This window comes from Equus caballus, chromosome X (assembly GCF_041296265.1).
Source record: "Equus caballus isolate H_3958 breed thoroughbred chromosome X, TB-T2T, whole genome shotgun sequence".
NCBI lineage: Eukaryota > Metazoa > Chordata > Mammalia > Perissodactyla > Equidae > Equus > Equus caballus.
Window position 1 is genome coordinate 139,828,937 of NC_091715.1, and position 27,405 is coordinate 139,856,341.

The 27,405-nt window shown below is 47.3% G+C and overlaps 1 protein-coding gene across 1 annotated transcript; it reads right to left on the reverse strand.

Moving 5' to 3' along the window:
• Window positions 1-1,300: 1,300 nt before the first annotated feature.
• Window positions 1,301-26,839, reverse strand: IDS (iduronate 2-sulfatase). Its single transcript, XM_023634131.2, has 9 exons — window positions 26,541-26,839; window positions 25,898-26,034; window positions 25,053-25,230; window positions 22,207-22,295; window positions 19,508-19,708; window positions 17,782-17,952; window positions 11,908-12,034; window positions 9,678-9,851; window positions 1,301-6,183 (listed from the first exon to the last, which is right to left on the reverse strand). Exons 1-9 carry the CDS (start codon window positions 26,620-26,622, stop codon window positions 5,711-5,713), a joined length of 1,632 nt encoding a protein of 543 aa, XP_023489899.2. The 5' UTR covers window positions 26,623-26,839; the 3' UTR covers window positions 1,301-5,710.
• Window positions 26,840-27,405: the final 566 nt, after the last annotated feature.

The window sequence follows — 27,405 nt, forward strand, 5'->3', positions numbered from 1 at the left end:
CAGTCTCAACCACAATGGGCGATACCTAAGGCCAAAAGAGACAATGGGCAGAGGCCAAAGGGGGCAGCTGGGTTCTAGTTCAACACTGGGTCCCAGGCCAGAATTCAAGAGATTCCTCAGAGAAGCTAAAACCTGCAGGCCAGACTTGGGCAAGGAAAAGGGGATGAGCCCCATTTGGGAATTTATACCGAAAGCCCCTCACACAGTGAGGTATGACAGCTGGAAACCTTGCAGGCATCGGTGAGGTTGGCCTGAGACGGAGAAGAGCCAGCCCCCTGCCATCATTCAGAGAAATCTTGCTTTCTGCAGCCAAGATAAGGCTCCTCCAGAGTCACCTTGCTCGTCTCTCAGCACACACTCCAACATTTTTAAGTGATTAAAGATGAATGTAGGCTGGGTATATATCCAAAAGAATTAAAAGCAGAGACTCAAACAGATATTTGCACACTCATGTTCACAGCAGCATTATTTGTAATAGCCAAAAGGTAGAAACAACTCATGTCCATCAAGGACGAATGGATAAATGAAATGTGGTCCATCCATACTATGGAATATTATTCAGCCTTAAAAAGGAAGGAAATTCTGACACGGGCTACAACATGGATGAACCTTGAGGATATTATTCTAAATGAAAGCAGCCAGACACAAAAGGACAAATACTGTACAATTCCACTTATATGAGGTCCCTAGAGTAATGAAACTCCTAGGTACAGAAAGTTGAATGGTGACTACCAGGGGTTAGGAGGGAGCGGAAGGATAGGGAGTTGTTGTTTCACGGGGACAGAGTTTCAGTTTTGCAAGAAGAAAAGAGTTCTGTGGATGGATGGAGGTGATGTAATGTGAATGTATTTAATGCCACGTAACTGCATACTTAATAATGGTTAAACAGTAAATTTTGTTGTGTATTTTACCACAATTTTAAAAAATGCATTCTAAAATTTGAGAATTTCAGTAAAAAAAAGATTAATGTAGGAAAGGTGGTACAGTCATTACAAAGGTCACCAAGAACTGTCAATGACATGAAAAACGATGCTAACATTATTTTAGATCAAAAAGAGCAGGACACGGGACTCTATGTGGTAGACTTTAGCTTTGTAAAGATAAAAATGTCCATATCTGTGCACATGCATGTGGGAAGGAAAAAGAGAGGAAATGCGCAAATGTCAACAGTGGCTATATTCTGGAGGGTAGGCTTCTTTTCACCCGCACCATTTTCCAAATTTTACACAATGAACATATATTTCTCTGTTAATGGGGTGGAAAGACAGGGTAGATTATGTATAAAACCAAACCACAAAAAAACAAAGGAAAATGCATATTTATTCAATCTCCAGATTGGGAGGGGTCTCCATGTTTAACAGGAAAAAAAATCACATAGGAAAAGAGCGATTTGTTTGATTACTTAAAAAAGTGAAACCCATAACCAAAATGTGAAGGCAAATTCACACAACTGGAAATACAAATGCCCAGCAATCATACAGAAAGAACAACGATCAAAGTCACTAACAAGCAAAGAATTTGACGCTAAAACAGGATACCACTTTCATCTATTATCACGGGGGTTGGGGTTTTTCGTTTTGTTTGGTTCTACGGTTTTTATTATTTGTGTCCTTGTTTGCTTTATTTTTAGTTTTACTACCCTAAGGTAGTAGGAGAGTCGTGAGAAGAGGAAAATGGCGATGCTTTTGACAATTTGGCACTGAGAGACTATCCTAAGTGGGTAATGTGAAACACATAAGAACATTTTATTCACAAGGTTATTCATCACAGGATTATTTGTAATACCAAAAATCTGGAAATAAACCAAATTTCCAATAATTGAGATAAGGTTAAGTAAATTATGATAAAACTACACAATAAAATATATTACCACCAATATAAACTATCTTTGCAAAAATCTGTAATAACCACATGTTACACTTAGTGAAAAAATGAGAATATAAAATTGCACAATAAAGCACATAGCATGGTCACAATGTGAGAACTTCATACTCCCCAAAAGACAAGATATTAAGTGACTTAGGGTAAAATCCTGATGCATTTTCTTACTTTTTATTACATGTGTTTTCCAACCTTTCTATAATTAACACATTAATTTCACAATCCGAAAAAATACCTCTTTTCAGTAAGGTCACCACAAGAGTCTTTAGCGAGGTTCATTTCATCCCGTGGTACAAGCTAGAGAGTCACAAACCCCAGCCTCTTGGAACTGGGGGCATGGGAGTGGGGTGTGAAGAATGGTCACGAATGGATGGTGAAGGGAGGAGGGAAGAACCTAGGGGTGGGCAGGGAGGTAGGGATTGGCAAGGGAGAGTCAGGGACCAGTACGTAAACTGGTCAGCCGAGGAAAGGGGCTTCGTGGAGTCAGGGAAGACTCTGACTGCTCAGCGGAGGTCTGTGTAGACCCAGAAGTAGGCACTAACGGTGTTCTCAAAGGGCAGGTTCAAAGAGGGATTTCAGGAAGACACATGGATTCTTTAGGGGCAAGGGAGGAAAGAGGAGGGAGAGGTCAACTACTTGGGAAGGAGGTGTGAAGGGCTGGGCTGATGGTGATGAGAGTGGAGAGGAAGAGGCCGGTTGCCAGGGTGAACTCCCTACACTACACTTAAACCAAACACACTTCAGTAACCTCCAGACAATTCCTTGCAGGCAAACACGGGGTAGCGGATCAACCCACAGGAGGACCTTGCCAACAGCCAGGTGGATCCAGCTCAAATTCAGAGTTAATCTAGGGCTCCTCCATTCAATCAACTTTCTGCCATGATGGAAAGGTTCTAGATCTGTGCTGTCCAATGCGGTAGCCGCTAACCACATGTGGCTATCAAGCACTTGAAATATGGCAAGCGCAACTGAGATTCTGCTTCTGAAATGTTTGTTTCATTTTAATTAACTTAAATTTAAAGTCACATGTGCCTAGTGGCTACTGGGCAGCGCACACCTGGGGCAGTGGTTCTCAAAGTGTTGCCTTTGGAGGAGCAGTGTGATTTTTAAGAAATGCAAATTCTCAGGCCCCACCCCAGATGCACTGAATCAGAACCTCTGCAGGCAGGGCCCAGCACACTGGGTTTTAACAAGCCTTTCAGGTGGTTCTGGTGCACCCTCATGTTTATGAGCCGCTGAATTAGGGCCAATCAAAATTTCTGGGATCACTAGTTCTGGTTTCAACTAAACTGTATAAAAGAACCCCTGCTCAAATGCAGTGGGGATTTCTACAAATAAAGTGACTGGAGAAGCATTAATAAAACATGTGCAGCTCAGAGGGATTGGAGAAAAGGTATATGAAGCAACAAAAATGTGGTTTCTCTAAGCCAAGTCAAAATAAGGAATGTGGCAAGCTGTGATATCCGAAAACCAGAAAGAGGCCGCTCACCCCACTGTGTGGTGGAGATGTGCAAAAAGAAATAAAAAGTGGCTCTCAATTGAGTTCAGTGTCAAAAGCACAGAAAGCAACCATAACCCATAAGAAGACCATGCCACTGTACACGCAATGCAGAATTCACTTGTAAAGGAGAGATTCTTAAAGGGAGGCCAAGGAAAACTAAACCCTAAGGAGAGCTGAAGCACTGGGGCTATGCCCTCACGTAGAAAAGATGAGACAGAAGCACTTCCAGTGGAGACAGACTGACATGCAAAAGCGCCCCAGGTAGACCCAGACCAGGAGGTGGCTTCGGCCCCACAGGTGAATTACTGCCAAAATGGCAGCTGCACATCCGATGAGCGTGTCGCCATGCATGGCCCCTGCAACAAATGCAGGGGCACTGCATCCACCTTCAAGGACACTGAATCCACATCAGTGATGCTGCAGCCACCTCCAGGTACACTGCAGGGGCGCTGCATCCACTGCAGGGGCACTTCACTCTCCTGGCACAGTTCAGCTTACGACTTCAGCAAGAGCAGAATGTGGAGATTTTGGATACTAAAATTATGCTTCAAGAAATAAAGCGAGAAAAAATGATGAGGTATACATATTGTGGCCAACCAGGGACAACAAATGGATGTGAAATAAAAGCCTGTGTTAAAACTCGCAGCTGTTGGGTAGGAGATAATGCTAAATCCACTGACAATACGTCATGAGGAATTGAGACAGGATTGTAAAATTCTTAGTAGAAGTGTGGAGAGCGATGAAGAAGGAGAAAGAAAAGGATGAGGGAAACTTTCCAAAAGCTGAGGATTCCAGAAAAGAGACGAGCTTCAGGATCGGAGAGATGAATGGGGCACTTCAGTCCTCAAGTAGAAATTGTCGCTGCCAGAACACTAAGTCACTTAATTGCTTAGGTCATTGTGTTACCATATATAACTCTACTATAGGCTAGTTAGTAAAAAAAAAAAAAAATCAGTATTTGAAATTTTACTGGTTTGAAGTAACCTTTTAATATTTTAACATAATATCTTGCCTTTTTGGTTACAATATGTTGCAGTAACAACCTAATTTGCTGTATTTTGTTTCACATTTACCTTTAAACACTGAAGCAGCACTTGTAAAGAAAGAATTACTAAAAGTTATTCACTTTGATAAAGGACTACATCAGACGTTTATTTAGAAAGTGCCTGACTCTTCTGATGACTACTGATAATAGATTGGCTTCAACATGTTGTAAATATGAGTTGTGAATATTCCATCTTTTTAAAAATGACATAGGCTAAGCTTACTACTATCACCTGCCTTTCTGGTTACTTTTATATTTAGGAAACACAGAACTACATTCTGGGGGATTTGAAATTACCTAGTATTATGCTAATAAAAAGTGTTCACAACTCTCAAAATAATTTATAATTTAATAAATTAATGTCATCTTTAATCAGCAATTAAGAGTATTTCCTGCCTCCGGGATAAACGGGTGTTTGCAACCAACCATCCCTAAAGAGGGAGAAACACTAATACGGTTCTGAGGGACTCAGTTCACGGGTACAGTTAGGCCTTTAAATGTTTTCCATTATGAGTAACAGTGCCTTTTAAGAGATGGCCTTTGGGTTCAAGGGTCAAATTATTTGCTCACAAATTATTACTTGCGCCCAAAAGTCTCTGAAAATTTTTAACTGAACTTCCCATACATCTCATGCCTCTAGTTTACTGAGCATTATTTATTATTTGATGTAGAAATTCCACATTAATCACTTCATGTATATTTTATCTTTGGATTTGAAAATTTGCGATCTTAGAAAAATTGAAGATAGACTTTAAGGCCTTGGCATCTAACATTATTAACTTTAAAAAGAAACCTGGATTAGATGTTGACATAATATTTTGAACATATTGGGCTAAATAAGATATATTATTAAATTATAAACAAAAGAGCCAGGAACTTAGTGTTGAACCGAATTTGATACATGGTTGCTTTTTGAAATGCACTAAATTTCACTAAGTATTTCTTGAGTATAGTGTTAGGTTCAGTTATGACAATTTTAGTTTGCTAACTTGGTACTTATTCATTCAATGACTTATTCACTCTACGGCTGTTAAACGAAAAAAAAAATGGAAAGAAAGGTTCAGCCTAGCCCCAGTCCAATCACCAATTAGAAAGCAATAAAGATGAAATCAGAAGGTTTGGCCATTACATATTCTCAGGCCAAACTGCTGATACATGTTTTGATTGCCTACCCCTCAGGTTACCTCCAATATTATGAGTAATTACAAAATAACTAGCTCTAACTCCTTCTCTCACCAGCTGGAAGGGAATGCATCATATACGCCCTCTGTGGTTGGCAAAACTCAAGGCATCAATGAAAGGGGAAGGTCTCCACCTTGGGTGTCATTATACATGTTGTGATCCTGCAAAGGGTCCGAATCTACAAGATACAGTTCCCCTGCATGGACGTCAGAAAAGTTAGCCAGAAATTCATCGGGATTGAAGGTAACCCACACAGTATACCTATAGTCTATTGTGCGTATGGAATAGCCCATGACCTTTATATCTTTCAAACTCGGCTTGTCAGAATTCCACTGAGGGGAGTCTGCAGGCCGGGGGTACTGGCTATAGGCAATCAACTCACGGGGATTAGCATGAAGGTATGGGTCCTCTTCCGAGTCATGGAATCGAAAATACTTCAGAAGGTTTTGGCCTTCTCGGCACAGCTCAACGTGAAATGAAGGACTAGGGCAGCGAGGTGGAACGTGCAGTCCCGCAAGTCCTGCAAGCGTGGGGAAGAGAGAGAGAAGCTCCACGAGGTCCAAGGCTTGCCGGCCTGAAGGAGGAAGCAACCCGGCAGAATGGGTTACATTACGAAGATGGCTGCAGCCAGGCAGGATGAATAAAGGGGCCCAGGTGGGCTCCATGCATTGTCTTCTTTTCTTTTACAACATTTATGTTTTAGCACAATAATTTTAGGAACAACACTAACTCAGTACCTCACCCAATAGCAGGATGCAAAATGAAGATGCCCTCGGCCTCTTGGAACTTTTAAAACCTATCTGAATTTTGGAACCACCAGTGTCTAACTGATTCAGGCAAGGATCATCAATGGAGACCCAAACCACTGGGTAAAAGTCTGTTGAGGAACAGTATATTCTGAGTCTCATGGTATCACCCTGCAGATTACTCCTTTCTGGACGTCTGTATTTGATCCATCTCCTTTTTTATTGTGGTAAAATACAAACGACATCAAATTTCCCGTCCTAAGCACTTTTGAGCATACAGTTCAGGGGCATTACGTACACTGTGTACAACCACCACCACTATCCATCTCCAGAAATCTTTTCATCTTGCACAATTGAAACTCTGATCCCATTAACCAACAACTCCCCATTTCCTCCTTCTTCCAGCCCCTGGCAACCACCATTCTACTTTCTGTCTCTATGAATTTGACTACTCCAAGGACCTCATACAAGTGGAATCACACAGTATTTGTTCTTTTGTGACTGGCTTTTTTCACTTAGCACAATGTCTTCAAGGTTCATCCATGTTGTAGCATGTGCCAGAATTTCCTTCCTTTTTAAGGCTGAATAATATTTTATTGTATGTCTCTACCACATTTTGCTTATCCATTCTTCTGTCAATGGACACTTCCACCTTTTGGCTATTGTGAATAACGCTATGAACATTCATGTACAAGTTTTTGTTTGAATACTTGTTTTTAATTCTGTGGGATATATACCTAGGAGTGGAATTGCTGAGTCACACGGTAATCCTATGGTGAACTTTTGGAGGAACCACCAAACCGGTTTCCACAGTGGCTGCACCATTTTACATTCCCACCAGCAATGTCTGACGGTTCCAATTTCTCCATACCCTCACCAGCACTGTTGTTTTCTGTTGGATAATAGCCATCCTAATGAGTATGAAATTATCTCTCATTGTGGTTGATCCCTCTTTAAAGTCTAAATCTTGCACATATATTGATTCCTATTAAAATTTATCTTGGCTTTGGACCATTGTTCTGGCCTTTCTGGATCTTTAAGAGTTTGCTTTATACTGCCCAATTTTATTTCCTACACATTTGATTTATAAGTAAGACAAAAGAAGATACCTTTTTGTAAAGGAGATACCTTCTTTACAAAGGCAGGCCTGGATGACATGACCACCTTAACCAGGTGACCAAACTTGGCATCAGTAATAATGGCACAGGCCACCCTGAAGTGCCCCCAGTGTGATACAATGGGAGTATACAACCTCACATGTTGTGTATGTGTCAAAAATGTTTACCCTTGGGGCTGGCCTGGTAGTGTAGTAGTTAAGTTGGCATGCTCTGCTTCGGCAGCTTGGGGTTCACGGGGTCAGATCCTGGTGCTGACCTATACACACTCATCAAGCTATGCTGTGGTGGCATCCCACATACAGAATGGAGGAAGATGGGCATGGATGTTAGCACGGGGCAAATCTTCCTCACCGAAAAAAAAAGGTTCACCCTGAATCTAGTCATGAAGAAGCAATCAGACAAATCCCGACTGTGGGCTGTTGCACAAGACAGCTGGCTTGGATGCTTGTAAAAAGATGAGGTCAGGGACATGAGAGGGGACCAGATCATGTGAGGCCTTGTCGGCCACTGTAAGGACTTTTGCTCAGAGTGAGACAGGAACATAGGAGGCTCCAGAGCAGGGTTGTGACATGACCTGACTCAGGTTTTAACAGAATCGGTTTAGCTACTGTGCTAAAAAACTGTAGGGGATCAAGGGCACAAGCAAGGAGATCTAGCAAGCCCTGGCAGTAATCCAGCAAGAGATGGCAGCAGTGGTTGGCGGTGGGCAGAGAGGTGGTGAGAAGTAGCATGGACAGATTCTGAATAGAGAGTGACAGACCTGCTGACAGAGTGCACATCACATATGGAGTACGAGAGAAAGACAGGGGCCGAGATGACTCCACAATTTTTTGGCCTGAGCGACTATTGTCATTTCCTGAGAAGGGGAAGAGTGTCAAAGGAAAAGCTTAAGATGAAAGGTCAGAAGTTCAGTGTTGGGCATGTTAGACTGGCCAAGTGGGACAGGCTGCTGGAAATCCAAGTCCAAAGTTCAAGGAAGAGATACAGGCTACAGAAAAACTTTGGAACTAAACTGGATGACAGTGCAGACACATAAATTTATAACTTGCTGAACACCCCCTAACAAAAGATTTAAAAAAAGATTCTCAACCTGTCAGAAAATTTCTCCAAGTAAACAAAGGGCTATAATCATGCCTTGAAACGTTTAACCTTTTTATCAATGACGTGAAGGAAGAGCATGCAACATGCAAAAATTAAATGTGAAGAAGATAAAATTGGGTAGTGTCACGCAAACTTGGAAAGATCCAGAAAGGCCTGAATGATGGTCCAAAATCAAGAAAAATTTAAACAGGAATCAATAAAAAGTGCAAGATTTAGATGTTAAAGATGGATTAAATGCAGAAGCCCAGAAAGTGGACAATGTGCGTTAGCAGAATTCATAGTTAACAAGCACTCCCAAAAGAGCAAACATCAGCTGAAGGACTTGACTCGTCTCTGCACCGAGCAGATCCAGCCAGGAAACAACTCACAAAGAACCCACAAAGGTTGCCCTATGTGGCAGAGAGGGGTGATTTTCCCCAAGGGACATTTCTGGCAGTACTTTCTCAAACTGGAGCGCTTTGGAAGACAGACAGCAGGATAACCAGGGGTCTCATACGACCTTGAGAGGGACAGCTAGAGGACTGCAGAGCTCAGCTTAGTGAAGACAAGCTTCGTGGTGGTGTTTTCAAAGCTTGGCAGGACTGGCAGGTGGAAGTCAAAGTTAACTCGCCCTTTACTGTTGGGGAGGGGAGAAGCAGAACCACCTGGTAGATTTTACAGACCTAGTGGTTCACTAGATTGATGAGCTGCCAAAATGGCAAATGTCTCCCTCACAAAGGGCTGAGTCCTTGCCAGGATGTGCAGGTAGTGGAGTTCTGCTCATCTGTAGCGGGGGCAGGCCCCTAGCATCCGCTTCCTCTGAGCTCCACAGCACAGTGTTGTCACCTCTACGATAGCCCTCCCCATCCTGGGGATGCCACCTGCTTCTCTGTCCCTCTTGCCCTTCTAAGGCTCCTCATGGACAGGGGCCATACTTGTTGGCTCTGGCCCTGCCACTCCTCCCTGACCCAGAGCATGGGAGATGCTCAGGAAACATGAGCAGGAATGCCCACCCCGGGCAGGAGGGTGGGCTAGGTAAAACCCCGGCTATGATTCGATAAGGTGGTTTATATAAACTAAAGGGGCTATTACTGTCAAGCTATAACACTTCGGCATATGTATACCTGGCTCCATGACTTCCGAGAGGGGATCAAAAGGGTCGATGTAAGAGAAAAGCTTCTCGCCTGCATCTGGAAACGGAGCCGTTCTGCCCGGGACATAGAACATCAGGGGCACGCGGGTAGTGACATCAAAATTGCTGTATTTGGCCCATTCTCCATGTTCACCTAGGGCCCACCCTGGTTCATGAAAAGCACAGAATGGCAGAAAATGAATAATTACATTGCAGCTTGTTCATTTTAGACACCACTTCCTGTTGTAAAAATCAGAGGAAGCAAAAACTCATCACCTAGAAGAAAGAAATTCCTCTAGAATCACCACAGAAAGGATGACTTCACCTGAACATTGCTTTATTTGAAGTTAGACATTTGTCTTGAATGAGGAAACCTTAAAAGCAAAAGAATATTAAATTCCCAAACTAACATATATTCTTTTAGCAAGCAGCTAGCAACATGCACCAGTGTCCCCCACACAGACCTGTCTCCCCTGCTAAGACAGGCTCATTCTTGACTGGGAGGGGGCCCCAACAGCCATGCTGTCACCATTGCCCTGTCCTGTGCCTGCCTATCTCTTGACTCAAGTCTCACAGCTCAAGTTTTCGCTTTTGGATGTGTGCCACCAGGATGTCTCATCCAATTTGTAAGACGTACTAGAGACTAAAAGAACATAACTTTGATTCCAGATCCTTCATCTTGATTAAAAACAACCCTTAACCTTGACTTAAAATATCTCTTGCAAAAGATAGCTTGAATACTCCAAGTTGGAAATTTCCAATCTTTGTAAGTTTGAGCACTCTTTTTGATATAAAAAACATAAAAGACAGAGATTGTACACTGAGTATTTCGTGTTACAAAATAACCAAAGCCACCAAAAGCTTCCATGTATGGACTGGAGAAGGCTCTGGAGTTTGGCTGTAGGAAGTCCTGGGAGGGCCCTTTGAGAAGGGCCATTTCTAACCATCTGCGGCTGCCTCAGAGCAAAGAGAGCTCCTGAGGGGGCCTTGTCTTCACGGGGCACAGTGGACTGTGTTAGCACTGGAAGAGGAAACTAGGCACAGAAGAGGAGTCGGAAGCAGATGGCAGGTCACTAGGGAAACAGTGAAAAATTATGACACCTCCATATAAAATGGGCCTTTACAAAGCGTAAAGTAGGCCCGTGAGAAATGACACGAAGAATTGTCTATGACGTTGCTAAGTGGGAAAAACAAACCAGGGAACAAAATAGCACAATCAATCCTACCTGTGCCGTGACTCTCTATTACACACGTACACACACATGACATGCAGCCACCTGGATGTGCATAGCCAAGGTTGGCAGAGGGCCCCTGACTGTCAGCATCTGTTAGCTCTGGGCAGGTGGGATAAAAGGGCTGAGTGCTCTGGCCCTACAGGATATAGTGAGTATACCTTCTTCTTTTTACATTGAGTGCATGTTATGATGTAATATCGCCCCATTTCATATTTGATGATATTAAAGAATTGTTTCCTATTTCTACATATGATAATGGTAGTATGGTTATACCTCAAAAGAGCCAATTTTTTTAGAGATACTGTTTAGAAAACTGAGCAACCTGAAATTTAATTCAAAACAATTCAGGGTTGGGGAAGTGGGTGGGGATGAGCCGAACAAGTGCCATGAGTCGATAACTGGGGAACAGTGAGATGGAGACTGGGGGAAGGTTGTTGTTCGTCCTCTACTCTTTGGCATGTTTAAAATTCTACAAATTGGAAAAAGTAGAAAGCTGCCTTAGAGGAGACAAAGAGCTGCAACCCCGGGGTCTTGGCAGAGAGGACAGCGGGACGAGTGATGGAGGGAGGGCCAGGCCTGACAGCCTTGCTGGGCACTGTCAGGACTGTTCTGGATCCACCTAAAGCAAACTAAAAGTCCTCCAATGCTTTATGTTAGAAATAGGGGTTAAAAGGGCTCCCCACACCAAAGGAGGGCTCCTGCTAAGTTCACCAAGAAATAAAAAAGGTTGCTACAAGGTCCCCCACCCACCCACCTCTACCACGTGAGCATCCAAGATGCTTCCTTGACCCAAAGAGGTCCTGCCTCCATGGAGAGAGGTCCCAGGACTAACAGGTGGTCATAAAAGTACCCTAAGACCCCAGACTTGGCGTACCACTGATTCCCAAAAGAGAACACACCTATGTTTAAAGGCAATCTAGAAAAGCACATTTCACAGAAAAGTTCAGATACTTTGAGTAACTCACCAGGACATTTCAAAATGCTTACCATGATCTGAGGTAAATGCAATGATGGTGCTGTTGGCCAGCTGAAGATCATCCAAAGCACTCAAAAGGCGGCCAACCTGTGTATCCAAATACGAAACAGAGGCAAAGTAGCTCTGTCGGATTTTCCGCTGCAAATTTTAACAAAATAAGTAAGGAGAGTGACTATGATTTAAAGTACTGCAACACACACAGACACAGTGTTCGTCTGAACATCCCTCCCGAGCCCCCCTCCACTGAGGCTCTTGATGATTTTCTCAGCCAAAACACCACACTCGTTTCCCTACCATCTGCCTGCCCTTGCCCATAAAGTCACAGCAAAATCTGCAGGTCCAAAAGGAAGATTCTTTTCTAAGCAAATCAGCTTTCACTTCAGGGCACAGATCACAGTGGATGGATGTGCTGCTTATTATTCCTTTCTGTCTCCTTCACACATTCTTACTGGTCCCAGGAGTTGACCACGTATATAGAAAGTGATCTCTCAGTCCCTCCAAACCCTGCTGAGGATCACATCAAAGATACCACACAGCTGTCTTCATTTCCTGGGGCTGTTGTAACAATGTATGATAAACTGGGGGGCTTAAAACACCAGAAATGTATCATCTCCCAGCTCTGGAGGCCAGGAGTCTGAAATCTAGGTGTCGGCAGGGCCAGGCTCTCTCTGAAGGCTCTAGGGGAGGGTCTTGCCTCTCCCTAGCTTCTGGTGGTGGCTGCAATCCTTGGTGTCCCTTGGCTTGCAGTTCTCCACTCTCTGCCTCCGTCTTCACCTAGAGTTCTTCCTGTGTCTCTGTCGTCTTCTCATAAGGACATCTGGCATATTGGATTAGGGAACACCCTACTCCAGGACTACTTCACCTTAACAGTTACATCTGCGATGACCCTATTTCCCAATAAGGTCACATTCTGAGGTAGTGGGGGTCAGGCCTTCAATGTATCTTTCTGAGGGACACAATTCAACCCATAGCAACGGCCGTGGGTGGGCCTTTCCTCTGACCACTGTCTAACTCACCAGAAGACAGCAACTGCTTATCCTCACAAACTGTGGCTGTCACATGAGGCTCATTTCTAACAAACTCCCAGCAGGCAGGAGAAGAGCAATGGAGGGACCAGAGAGCAGCGCACCCTCCATGGTCCCTAAACACCAGAGGGACTTCAGGAGCAGCCAGGCTAAGCACTGAGTAAAAGAGCCACGGCCCCTTCTGAGCTGACTCTCTCCCAGCCTTGTTCACAAATATTAAAGAAAAGATGACTCAATCCTCCACCCCACCAAGGGCGAGAAGCAAGGGAGCTGCTGACCCATCAGACCAGCCCCAGCTTCTACTGTGGGCCCAGCAGTCTTATCAGCTAGACCCACTGGCTTCCTTTTGTCACTGCCAGGGTGAGGACAGTCATGAGATTCAACCGCTCTCCCCTTGTGGTGAAGACAACAAATATCCATCTAACCTTCTAGAAGGATTATGCCAAACCTGGCCTATTTCTACTTTCTGGTAGATAAGGTCTTCTCATTTGGGGAAGTTTGGCCCTCCTGGGGACAAACACACCTGTCAGGATGGCTGTGTCCTATCCATGGGTACACCCTCATTCCTATGCTGGCCCCCGGAAATAGGGCAAGAGGTAGACGTGGTCCTCACCCTCAATGAGCCATCCGTCCAGTGAGGACATGGGCATGGTGACAAGAAAAGGCATGTGTTATTGGTGGAGCCCAGGGACAACACCAGAGAATGAGCCCTGAAGTCGGCCTGGGGAAATCAGGAAAGGGTTCACAGAGGAGTCAGCATTTGAAAAGAGTGCTGGCAGTCAGAAAAGTTGGGGTAGGATGCACTAGGCAGGGGCTGCAGTGCGTGGAACGGTGTGGAGTCACCACAGAGCAGGACATGCGTGGAGTCAGTGAGTTGGCCGGTGTGGCTGGACAATCAAATGGGAGGGTCAGGGGTGGGAGAGGACTCTGAAAAGGCAGGTCAGGGCCAGATGATACAGACCTGCTGGGTCCATCCAAGGAGTGGATGTCCGGGGCTGGAGGCCAAGGGAGGCCCCGAGGTTATTCAAGGCCAGGAGTCAATGCAACCTGGGCTGCAGGTGAGTAAGAGTCTTTCGGCAACCGCCCAGAGCAGATTCCAGGGGCTTGAGACAAACTGGCACTAGATCAGCGCTGGGCACAGGGCATGTAGGAGGTGCTCAACAGACACTTGTTGAAAGGACAAATCAAACCCAGACCCACTGCAGTGGTCCGGAAAGATGCACCGAAGGAGCAAGGGGCCAGCACGGATTCGAGAGGAATTAGGGAGATCGAGCTGGAGTCAGGGGAGGGGAGGGAATAGGTGGGGGAAGGAGATGAGGACTCCAAGGGTGACTCTAGGTTTCTCGTTCAGCTGACGGCACAATTCAATGGCATGGGGGGCACAAAAGGAGGAGGAGGGAGGAGAAAAGGAACAAGAGTGGCGGAATGGCCCAGGGGGGCCTACAGAGCTGAGGTCTCCATGGGCAGTGACGAGGAAATGGCTCTTGCAACCCAGCAGACAGACATGTCTGAAAATCAGGAGCAAGGCGGGGGCTGGAGGGGTAGTTCTGGGAGTCATCTGCGGGCAGGGCTCAGATGAGCCTGGATGGAGAGACGGGGCAGAAAGGATACAGTGGGGGCGCTGGGGCTGACCCTGGGGAGTAACACTCCTCGGTGGCAGACACAGAAAGAGGGGCCTGCCATGGGGACTAGAGTGGAGCAGGAGGGCTGGCAAGGAAGCCCAGGAGGTAGACGTTTCCAGAAGGGGTGGCACTGCTTAACAGTGAGAAAGCAGCAGGGACTCAGGGAAGGGCAGGAGCCACAAGGAGGGATTTTATTGGCCAACAAGGTCAGTGCTGCCCTAGGTGAGAGAGCTCTTAGTGGGTCGCGAAGGCAGAAGGCCACGCAGAGTGGATGAAGAACAAATGGACAGCAAGGCAATGGACACAGCCAGAACAGACCATGTTTCACTCATTCTCTCTTGAAGGGTAGATGAGGGAGCGGGAAGGGATGAGAAACAGGCAGGGGCAAGGGAGGCGGTACTTCTGAAGATAGGATGGCCATGAGCAGATGTAAAGGCTGGAGGGAAGTCAGTGGGAAGAGAGGAAGGCTTTGCTCACAAAGATGGGAAGGAGGGGTAACAAGGTTGGTGAGGGGGTTAAGTCCCTGCTGTTCTTCTTCTGAGACTAAGGAGAAGGCTGCGAGCCCAGCACACGTGTACATACAATTTTGCCTACTGATAAGGGAGATTATTAACAGTGCCCGTTTACCAAGTACCTGCTGGGTGCCATTCAATCCTTTGAATCTTCATTTAAGGTGAGTGTTACCATTCCTATCTTACATAGGAGGACTCTGAGGCTCAGACAGGTTGACTGACTTGCCTAGAGACACATAGCTGGCGAGGGGCACAGCCAGGATCTGTACCCACATACATTCTGTGCATTCTCCTCCCTCAGGCAGTCCACCAGCCTCCATTTTTGAAACAGGAAATGTGGTCATCCACTGAGAGACGGGTCAGAGGGGCATAAGGGGCTGGAGGAGAGTGGTGAGGGTAAGAGGGAGCTGAGCAGAGAGCTCACAGCGTGTCTGGAGGCTGGGCAGGTAAGTGCTTCTCCACCTCCTGGCTGCGTGGCTTCCCTCCAGCCCACCTCAGGACTCGGGCTTGAGAGCAGAGCAGGTGGCTGGACTGTCCGTGATCAAGGTATTGCAGGTGGGGCAAGGATAAATGCCCAATTGTGCCGAGGGGCTGGTGAGGGCAGTAAGTGACCTGCCCCGGGGCCTCAGCTATTCTGGGGAGGAGCAAAGCCCAGAGGGGACCTAGACATGGAGGGAGAGTAGGAATCCACACCCTGGTGATCCCAGGAGGAGAGTGGGGAAGGAAGGCATAGAGTAAGGAAGCTGTAAGAAGAGACTGTGGTTGGGGTGGTGGCCGAGGAGGAGTCGACCTGGGAGGTGACAAACTCCCGAGTGTGACCCCTGAGGTAGCTGGCTCACAGGGAGCTGAGTTAGAGGGCTACGGGCTGAAGAAGGCACAGAAATGAGAAGCTCAAGAGTGGAGTGAGATGGGGCTTGGGCATGGACACCCAAAGCTGCAAGAGGATGGTGAGCAGGGCCCAAGTTCAAGGGGAATGTGGCGCAGGGACCAGCACACGAGCACACCAGCAGGTCCTATGGGTCATGCTGTCAACTCTGTGTATCCAACTGGGCAGCTACACCACCAATGGATGGGGGTGTGAGGAGGGAACAAGAGAATGTGAAGGAGCCCTCACCATGCAGCTGACACTGCCCTAGGTGCTTTCACATGTTCGCTGTAGTCCCCACTGAAAACCTCCGAAGTGGGTGTCATGACAGAAAACCTTTCTCCGCCTTGTTTCCATTTTACAGATAAGGAAACTGAGGCTCAGAGAAGTAAAATGACTTGACAGAGGTCGTGCAGCTGGTATGGGGTAGAACAGGAATTTGAACCCAGACTATTTAGAACCAACAAAACAAACCATAGAGCTTTGGCATTACATGTCTCTGGGGGTGAATCCTGGCTCCCTCTGGCACTAACTGCGTGATGTGGGGCGGGTCACCATACCTCTCTGCCTTTAGTTTCCTCACCTCAACAACAGAGAGAGCAGGGACCTCACTAGGCTTCCATGGGGACCAAAGGAGATGGCACACATACAATGCTGAGCACCCTTCCTGACACACAGTCCACTTCAAAGGGTTATTTTAAGTGACTGTCACTAAAAAGATGTCCAGGTGCAGCCTTGCAGCTGCGACTCAAGCAACCTTGCTCTCAGAACCCCCACAACAGGAAATTAGGAACAGAACCAACTGATGAATCCACTGCCTTCCAAACACTCATCACTGCCACCTGAAACTCAGGAATCAAAGAGATGTGAGGGATGCACATCCCCCACCACCCAGGCTCCTGCTGTCCAAACTCAGGGGCCAAAGAGGTTTGGACAGCAAGAGATACCTACATATTTTGTTTTGTTTTGAACTATCCCCTCTAGCAGAGGTTCTCAAGCTTCCATGTGCATCAGAATCACCAGCTCTGTTCTGTGGAGATGCAGCTTCCCGAGCCCCACCGCCGGCTTCCAGTTCCCTAAGTCAGTTCCTTCTTGGTGGTTCTGACGCAAGTGGTCCAGGAAGCACACTTTAAAAACAGTGCCCTCTCCTTCCACTGTAGACTGCCTGATGGAGTACTCACATGGTAACAGAAAGGCAGGGCTACGTGTGGAACATTCAGGAAAGAACACTGGTCAGTATGTCTTCTGTACTCCAGGGAGAGGGTGGCTGATGAGTCAGTATGAGGATTCTAACTCCGTGACTGTTCCACCCCCCACATCATGGCAAAGGGACACCAGACATCGCAGCTGGATGGCACTAGCCATGTTGGTGCCCCAGCTCCCTCTGCGCCAAGGCCCTGCTCACCAAGCCATCCCCGGAGAGTGATGGGTGCCCATGCAGGCTTTCCCACAGAGGGGACCTGCAAGTACCAGCAAACCGAGCATTCTGAGCTACATGGGAGTTGCCCACCCTCCTGTAACTGATGAACTGTCACGTGGATTAAACAGCATCCCCCACGAGTTAGTGATGGTCACCTAGCCCTCTTCCCCACCTCCATGCCCACATCCAACGAGTCACCCAATGTCCAAACGCCCCCTTCTTTGGAAGGAGAGACACTCGTCAGGAGATTCTTTATCCACCCAGCACTGCCCATGTCCTAAATTCCTCCAGACCACCCCCAATCCCAGCACTTCACAAGACAGACACAGAGAAGGTTCTTAGTGAGACATGATTGATGGAGTACTGTCTACTGAGATAAGTGGTGCCACCAATGACATCATGCCATGAGCGCCTAATACTTCCCCAATATATCCTTGGTACCTGGAAGTCCACAGGAATTGGGCCATAGGGCATGCTGAGGTTTAAGGCTTGGACATCCTCCCGCTGCCTGATGTCCATCCAGGGGTTGTAGGCCACAGGAGGGAGGCCAGCAGGGACCTGGGGATCAGGAGCCAGGGTGATGTTCTCCAAGGGATACAACTTCTGAAATTCCTTGGGGAAAGAGCACACAAAGTCACCATGCTATCACTCTTTGGGCAAAAGCACAAGGCTGGGATTCTATCTGTACTTACACTGCCTTCTCTCTAAGTCTGTGATGCATTTGTTTGCTCACAAACACTCCCTAAGTCAGGCTTTAGGTCACTCTCACAAGATGCCACTGGTAAAGAAATCATGGAAATTCTGTTTCCGACAACCCAGACATGACGGTTATCTTCCCTCATACAAATCAACGCCCTCCCTTTCTGGTCTCCACCTTCTCTCCAACAAGTAAAGGTGTGGTATTACCTGAGAGAATTACCCTCAGGTCTGGTAATTCACTGGGAGAGTTCACAGGACTCACCACACAGTCATACTCATGGCTCTGACTGATGACAGTGAAAGGATACCACACTCAGTTGGCAAAGGGAAAAGGCGCATGGGGTGAAGTCTGGGGGAAACCAGCACAAGCTTCCAGAGTCCTCTCCCAGTGAAATCACACAGGATATATTTAATTCCCCCAGCAACGAGCTGTGTGGCATGTGTGAAATGCTGCCACCAGGGAAGTTTGTTAAAGCCTCAGAAACCCAGGGTCTTTACTGGGGCAAGTCACCTAGGCACCCACTGCCTGAACATAACAAAATTCCAGACTCCAAGCCTGAAAGCAGGGTTTTGCATAGACAGTTTAGGCAGAATGAGCCACTCTTATCAGTTCTGGGAATGGTGGGAAAACTCCCGAGATCCAGGTTCCCAGAGGCCAGCCAAGGGCCAATCCTGTAAGCAGGCATTGTCTAAAGATCCGCAGTCAGGCCTGCTAGGTGAACTCTTTTCTGCACAAGAGGCAGGAGAAGTGAGTCTCATTCCATCAAGGGGGCTGACAGCTCCTGCTAGGAAGGCAAGATCCCCTGGGTCAATCAAAGCAAGACAATTGCAGCATCAAAGAACATGCCTTCTGGTCTCTACTCTCATCACAAGTGAGGGGCATTCTTTGTGAAGTCAAAAGGATGGGATGCTCAGGCCTGGGGAAAACAAGATACGGAAAACTCAAAAAGATTTTTCAAAAAGAGACTACATGTTCTAAATGATATACGTGTAAGCACAGGATTCAAGGCTCCAATGAGCAACGAAGTGCCCTGTGTCTAAGGGGTCTGACCTGACAAGCTCTGAGGAAAAGGCAGTTGTTGACAAGGGCTTCACCTTCCCTGGAATTGTGTCCTAAGGGCCATCCCTTATTGCAGGCTTTGGTGGCCAGCCCTGCCTCACTTCTCTATGATGATCTCATCATCCAATCCACCATTTGCTCACTGAGTTCAAGGAAAGGAAATAAAACACTCCAGTGGAAGAAGTGGGAAGCCAAGTGTTTCCAACAAGATTCTTACATGTCCTAAGCTTACTTCCTAGCTTTGATCTCTAAATCCCATCGTCACACTACTGAGTACTCTAGTACCATCAGGCACCCCTCGTGACCAGGGATAGCAGGATGTGGCCAACTTCACTATACATATCCCTCCTTCAACAAAAGACACAACTGTCACGGCTGTGTTGGATTAGCCCTCAGCTAGCTCTTCACCTTGGGATATCTGAAGGGGATGTGCGGTTTATGATACCCAACAGCCAGGAAGAAAGGACTGGTAGATGTTTTCATCTTTTCCAACAAGCGTATGGCTTCCTCAGTGCTCTGTTTGTCAGGCAAGGTGCCCTCAGGCACATCTGCCACATCCACGGGGCAAAGCAGGTTGGCATGGAGTTCTCCGTCTGGCCCCCTACATGTCTTTCAAAACAAAACATATAAAGTCAGCTTTTTAAATGCAAGAAATAGAAGTCATGAAGTTTACACACTCAATGGATTTAACATTCGCATCACCAGCTCATTAAGTATTAGTCATTCAGGTTGGATGAGCACACAGGAAGCAGAACTAAAACAGAGAAGCATTTCTTCTTTTCCAGGCCTGGGCCAGAAATCCACCAGCACTTAGCTTCTTGCTGTTAATCCTCTGTCTCCAGGTCATAACTAATGAAAGGAAACCCAAGTAAACAAACGATCAAAAAATCTCTGTCTCTAACTCAACAATAAAAAAATAAATAAGCCAATTGAAAAATGGGCAAAGGACTTGAATAGATATTTCTCCAGAGAAGAGATACAAATGGCCAATAAGCACATGTAAAGATGCTTAACATCATTAGTCACCAAGGAAACGCAAATCAAAACCACAATGAGATACCACTTCACACTCACTAGGACGGCTATAATTTAAATAAATGGAAAATAACAAGTGCTGACGGGGACGTGGAGAAACTGGAATCCTCATACAACGCTGGTTGGAATATAAAATGGTGAAGTTGCCTTGGAAAACACCCTGGCAGTTCCACAAACAGTTAAACATAGAGCTATTATAGGATCCAGCAATTCCACTCTCAGGTACACACCAACAAAAATAAAAACCTAACTCTGAACAAACACTTGACCTAGCAATCATACTCAAGAGAAGAGAAAACTTAAGTCCACACAAAAACTTGTACACAGATGTTTATAGCAGGGTTTTTTATGGTAGCCAAAAAGTGCAAACAATCCAAACAGCCATCAACTGGATAAATAAATTATGTCATGCCGATACAGTGGAATACTGTTTGGCTATAAAAAAGAATGAAGTTGTGATCCATGCTACAACATGGATGAACCTCAAAAACATTATGCTAAGCGAAAGAAGCCAGACACAAAAGGTCACATATTGTATGACTCCATTTATAAAAAATGTCCAGAACAGGCAAATCCATAAAGACAGAAAGCAGATCAGTTGTTGCCACAGACTAGGGGCTGAGAAGAAATGGGGAGTGAATGGTAATGGGTGCAAGGTTACTTTCTAAGGTAATGAAAAGAGTCTTAAATTGATTTTGGTAATGGTTGTACAACTGTGTGAATATACTAAAAATCATTGAATTGTACATTTTAAAAAGGTGATTTTCATGGTATGTGAATTATAGCTCAATTAAACATTTTTTTTTAACCAAAGATAAAATGTGTCTTCAATTTCAAAGACTGACTAAGGTTTGTACGACAGGGTCCCAGTCAACTAGATAAGGTGAAAGTCCATGGAAATTTCCAGATCCATGCACAGAATGGAAGCTACTGCTTCATTACCCAAAGTGGCCATGTTGGCACAAGGCCAAAATTAGTTTTGACTATGATTTCTACCTCACAAAGACCCAGGGGCAGCAGCAACTGCTCCTCCATCTCAAAGAGGAGCGTCCTTTCACAGGCATGCCTTGTCCACCCTGCCCTTGGGCAGGCCAGCCCTGCACCTGCCTCACAGCACCTCCTAACCCTCGACGTTCAAACGATCTGCAGCATTCATGGGGGACTAGGCATGGTCAGACCCACGGCTTTGAGAATGAATGTGGGGGATGGGAACGGGGCCTGGCATTTGTAAGTAAGGCCACTAATAAGTAGCAAGAAGGCTTCAGGGAACAAAGAGATTGAGATGGGCTCTTCCAATCTCATTCTGCTCCTACTCAAGCCACAAGCCAAAGGTCAAAGCCCTCAACTTTCACCGTATTCTGAAATGGGAAGTTGCTGAGAATTTAGAATACTCCTTTCCACCCCACCAACCCCCCAAATCCGCACTCTTCTCCACATGATACTTCCAAAAACCTCCGAGAAGCATGTCATTTCTCAGTTCTCCTGCTGGTTTCCTGAATTTCTTAAAAGTGGATCTTAGTTTCATTTATACATTGGGAGTTCCTCCGGACCAAAATTAAATTTTTTTGTAGAGTCTTTATTTTTCCATAATGCTCTAAAATTTTAAAGCCCCTATCAAAGGTCTCAGCACCTAAACAGATTCATTCGGCCTGAGACTGACAGACAAACAGACAGACAGATAGGTGGTATGCCTTTCTCTCAATCTGGGCCGAGGCTCCTAGAGCACAGGTCTCTCTTCTCTCTTTCATGACCAGCATCTCCTATAACCCTTGGCACAGAGCCTAATCAGAATGAGCACCAAGGAGCCATTAAATGAGTCCTACAGATTAGAACATAAGGTTCTAGAACAAGGCATACCCACTGGCTTCTAAAACGCAGCCACCTCTTCCTGTGGACGTAATGCTAATGATCCCAACACTAGTCTCTCTCAAGTCATGATCTCAAACACAACCCGCTTACCTCACTGTGTAACCAGCTTAAAAGAACATGCAGTACACCCAATAGTTAACCAAATTTGCTAGACCAGGAAAAAGCAGTTCCTCTTCAGAACAGTACCCCTTTCACATCCTTACCTTGGTGTTTTCATACTTTTCAGAGGAGGGATGATAAGGTGGAATAGACCAGCTATATGGAGAATCGTCACTATGATTTGAAGATATTCCTTGAAGTGCAAAAAAACGAAAGTTGTTAAATAAAACATGAAGGGTCCTTCACTGCTCTCTCCACCCAAAATCCAACCTTTGTAAGCAGTTGGGGAAGTATCACCTCCCCTCTTTGGGACTCAGTTTCTTCATCTATAAAATCCAGAGCTTAAGACCAGAGGATGAGAAGTCCCCAATAAAGCAACTCTCTAGGTGTCTATTTGAGTACTGAGCATCTGATCTCCTGGTCCCTAACGCCCTGGCAACTCACGCGAGGCTCTGAGGAAGAATCACCAAAGGGTGAGATCAGTCAGCCTGTTCCAGCAATGCAGCCCGGCAGAGCCCTTGCTGGAGCCTCTCAGCAGCCCTACACAGCAGGCAGCAGAGGCATCAGCCCCACCATGGGCCGGGTGGGGAAGGTGAGGCTCCGAGAAGGTCAGTGCCTTGCCTGATGCCAACCAGGCATTAGATAAGTGAGCCAGGACTCAAACCCACGCCTTAGGACTCCAGGTTCAGTGCTCACTCATGAAGCAGAAACCCACCCCTAAGGTCAGTAGTTCACAGTCGGTTTGGGAAGACAAAACAACATGTGAAACCAAGGAAGGACTGCCAGCTGTCTAGAGAGTAGAAGAGGTGCTGTGTAAGTAGGGGAGCCCCCAGGCACAGAGGTGATATGGGTCCAGTGAGGGCTGGCAGCAAGCACTTCTAGTAGTCAGCGAAGCCTGCAAGGCCTCTGAAGGAAGTGCCGCCTATGGGGATTGGCCAGGTGAGGCAGAGAGGGTAGTGCAGGCAGAACCATGGGAGAAAGAGCATCACCAGCGCAGCAACACATTAAGGCTCCAACGGGAAGCACCAGATGAGGCAGGATTGGAGGCAAAGGGGCAGTGGGTGGAGGGCTTATCACACAGCAAGCACTGTGGGAAGAGCAGAGGAAGCCAAGAGACCTGGGTTCAAATCCTGGTGCTGCCCCTTAGTACCCAAGCAAACTTGGGCGAGCTACTTGACCTGCGTGAGCCTCAATGTCCTCCTCAGGAAATGATGATGACGAGAAAAACCCACCATGCTTGCTGTTGAGGAGAGGATTAAAGGAGCGGCCAGCACAGTAACTGGCACTCAGTGGTGGCTGCTGTCACCTCGAACAGGTCCTTCCCTGACAGAACAAGGTCTTGAGAACAAAACTCAGTTGAAAAATGTGTTTCCACAAGGACTGCACGCGAAGCTTTTGTTCTCTGGCTAAGGCACGGCACGCAGAGCCTGATCCCACAATCTAATTATCAGGAGAAAGGAGGCCACGCAACACCACTCAGGCCTTGTTTGGCCTCCATTTCTGAAGCACTATCTCCCCTCTGCTGTATTTCCTCCTCTCCACAAAATCGTCTCTGCCCTCCCTCCAGCTGTATTCAGACAAGGGGTGTCATGATGAGTCCCAACTGCAGAAAGTTCTACTGATGGTGGGCTTTCGGCTGCACAACATGATTCTTGACAGATTCAGCTTCACAACTTGGCCCAACTTAGTCCAGCCGAACATTACCCTCAAGCTGGACTGGCCAGCTGGGTTCCAAAAGAAGGCTGCTGAGCCCGCTGGTGTAACCAGAGAGCAAAGGGAAAGCTAGTGAAAACACTCACGTCACGTTGTAGCCCCTAATGAGAAGCATTACTGGCCGGGCAGGCGGACAGAGCTTGGGTTTCAACACACTTTCACGCGCCCGAACTACATGGATTGGGGCGCTCCACTGGGAGGTCATCAAGGCAGCTACAACTCTAGCTTCCCAGAGAAGGAATCTGAGGCTCAAAGAGGATGACTGATTTGCCCAAGGTCAACTTCACAGCTAAGAAGGGGCAGAGCTGGGACTGGAACCCAGGTCGTGAATTCCTGGTGTCATCATCCATCAGCAATTCACCCTGCCTCCAGAGATGTTCATCCTGATGGCACGCGTGACAGCAAAGACCTGAAAACAGCTTAGACTAAAGTAAGGTACATCTGGATGTTAGACTACTGTGCAGTCATTAAAACTGACTTTGCATGAAGAGTAACTACATGGGAAAATGTTTATGTTTCAAACATTCACAATATAAAATTGTATATACAGGAAAATCTCAAATCAGAAAATAATATGCCCAGAACAAGGAAACATCAAAATACAGCTCTCCTCAGCATGCTGCAATTGTAAGTAATTTATATTCTTTAGTTTATATTTTCCTTTTTCCCAACTTTTTATCAAAAAAGCATTACTTCAATAAGTAAAAAAGTTTTAAAGTTTGTCTGTGCTTCAGCATTCTCATTTTGGCATTAAAGAGAGCCAATTTATCAGGCAGTGTTCAAAGTTAGGTCTGGCGGCCCCTGGGAGCCTATAGGCCCTGGGTACCAGCTTACTCTCCTCTTTCTGACCTAATTCACAGATGGTAGGCAGCAGCCCCAGCCAAGTCATAGCCTCTTCTGGGCAAGTCGGCATAGCTGCCCTGGTCTTGCTATACTGACAGGGACCCTGGGGTACAGAGGGTCAGGTGCAGTGCCCTTCCTTCCACCCGAGGCATCATAGGGACTAAAGAGCACCATGACTGGTTTCTGAAAGCAAGAAAAAGTCCTGCTACCCTTTATCACTCTTGGTGAGAACATGAAGCCAAGTTGAGAATATTTTGTATAAAGTCAGCAGTGACAAACGAGGTGTCCACCAGCCCGAAAAGGCCTTTGCAAAGACAGCCCCAACCCCAGGAGGGGATCCCTGTACTTGGGCACAAAACAAGAGACGACCCAGACGTTGGACAGCAAGCAGTACCAGGGTGAAAGACTTTTCCCACCGACATGGTCACGTAGCCATTCTCCTTGAAGTACTGGGGGATGGTGGAGAAGTTTCCAGCATGCACCCTCCAGTAGGAGTTGAAGTCATACAGGCGGGTGGTGTCTGGTCTCCTCCCGGTGAGGAAGGACACCCGGCTCGGGGCGCACACTGCTTGCTGTTAGGGAGCAGAAGCAGAGGAAAACATCCTCAGAGGAAAACAGAGTCTGTGAGCTAAAAGGTAACCAGGCAACCTCCCGAGTCCCCGGCAAACAGCTTGGCAGCTGAGTCATGCAGATCTCAAAGCCAACCAGTGGGATTTGGGCCTCACCCAGATGCCAGAAATAATCCTTCCCAGAGAGAGAGAGGGCAGGACTCAGCCCCTCAAACCAGCAGATGATTGTGTCCTTCTATGTGATGGTGTCTCAGAGGTGCACAGAGCAGGCAAGGGTCTTTGGGGAAGCCCCATGCGGGGGCTCAGGGAGGAGTGCTGCCATGGCAAGCTGGCAGGCTGGCACCTGCCCAAGGTCAGTCAGCAGATCTGAGGATGGCATTCTGCAGCACCCCTTCCTCCTCAGCACCAGGCAATCCCCTCTTTGGGGAAGAAAGCTGGGTAGGACCGTCCCGAGCATGTTAGAGCCAGGGCATATCCTCCACCAAGCTTGAAGGCACAAGCTTCCTTGCCAGTGGACGCCTGGGTCTTCTCAAACGCCATTTTCCAGACTATGTCTCCCTCCAATAAAGAGATGTCTGGCATAATCAGTGCCATCTAACAATAGCTGAAGGGATCCCCCAACCCTCAGTGCACAAAGCACACATCCACACCTAGGGGTCCCCAGACATACCTGAGCAAAGGCATTCTGGAAGAGGAGGCTGTGGGATGCCAGTTGGTCGATGTTTGGGGACCTGATGAGCTGGTCCCCATAACAGCCCAGGGAGGGACGCAGGTCATCCACGATGATCAGAAGGACATTCAGAGGATCTGGACGGGGGAAGGGGCTTCAGTGAGATCACCTGCACTGACACTGAACCCCTACTCATGGTAGGTGGTAGGGTACTGAGAGGCCCAAGGCTGGCCCCTGCACCTTGACAGCCCAGCCAGCCAAGCAAGGGAGAGGGTGACCAGGGCTGGGGCTCAGGGAGGGTGGGAGTGGGAGTACAGAGGAAGCCCCAGTCTTGGGTGGCAGGGTTAGGCTTTGGCCATGGCCAAAGCCTGGATGAGGGAGAGAGAGAGAGTGAAGGAGGGAAGGAAGGATAGAGGAAAGGAATGAAGAATTTAGGGATGGAGGGAAGGCTGGACAGAGGGAAGAAATGATGGCGGGTCGGAGGGAAGGAAAGGAGTGAAGAATGGAGGCAGGGAAGAGTGGATGGGAGAAGGAACAGTATCAGAGAAGGAGCAAGGCAGTTAAGGATGGATGTAGGCAGAGAAGGAGGGAGGGAGTCCTGCAATCTGGGCGAGGGCGAGGGAGGAACCTGTGGCCAACTCGCCTGGCGCCGCAGACTCGAGGGAGCTGCAGACGGAACCCAAGACCAGACCAAGCCATAGCAGGCCCCGGCAGGGCGGCAGCATTTCGGCACCGGTGCAGCCGTTCTGGGGCGACGGCGACACGCTGCGGCGGGAGGGCAGGGCTGAGCCGCCGCCGCCGCCGCCGCCACCGCGAGCCCCGCCTGGGAAACCAGGGCCGTCCGCAGGAACCACCCAAAGGTGGCTCTTCAGGCTGGGGCTCCGGCGGAGCACGAGCGCGCTTGCGCTCTTCGTCCCCCGCCCGCCCCGCCCCTCGGGGGCGGGGCCTGGTGGGGAGCGAGGCCCTCGCGTGATCTGGGACACAGCAGAGCGGGCGCCGCCCCGCTGCTTCTTCCGCCTCGCGCACCCAGCGGCCCATGGGCCCCTTCACAGTTGGAGAGTTGCTGTGGGAATCTTTCCAGGTGTTTCGGAAGAGCTGTGATGCGATGCAATCACTGTCCTTAACCAGCAGTTTCCAGCCTCTTTGCCTTTGCTCGTGCTATACCTTTCCCCTAGAAGCCCTTGCCTTCCCTCAACTATCTATAAAAGTCACACATTTCCTTGCAGACCAGCCCAAATGCCATTCTCTTTCAGTGAGGCCCTTTGAGAACCCTCCTTCCTCCATCTTTAGCACCCCCTTTCCTATGCATTTGTTCAGCAAATACTTATTAAGTACCGCAGATATGTGTACCAAGCACTGCTAGCGGCTTGGGAGTTCTAAGTCCCTGCCCTTGCAGACAGTAAATAACCAAATAAACATAGAATGGCAGCGGGCATACGCGGTCTGGAGAAAAGTAAGGTGAGGGGGTGTTTCTTGTAATTTTCTATGGGGCGGCCAGGCAAAGCCTC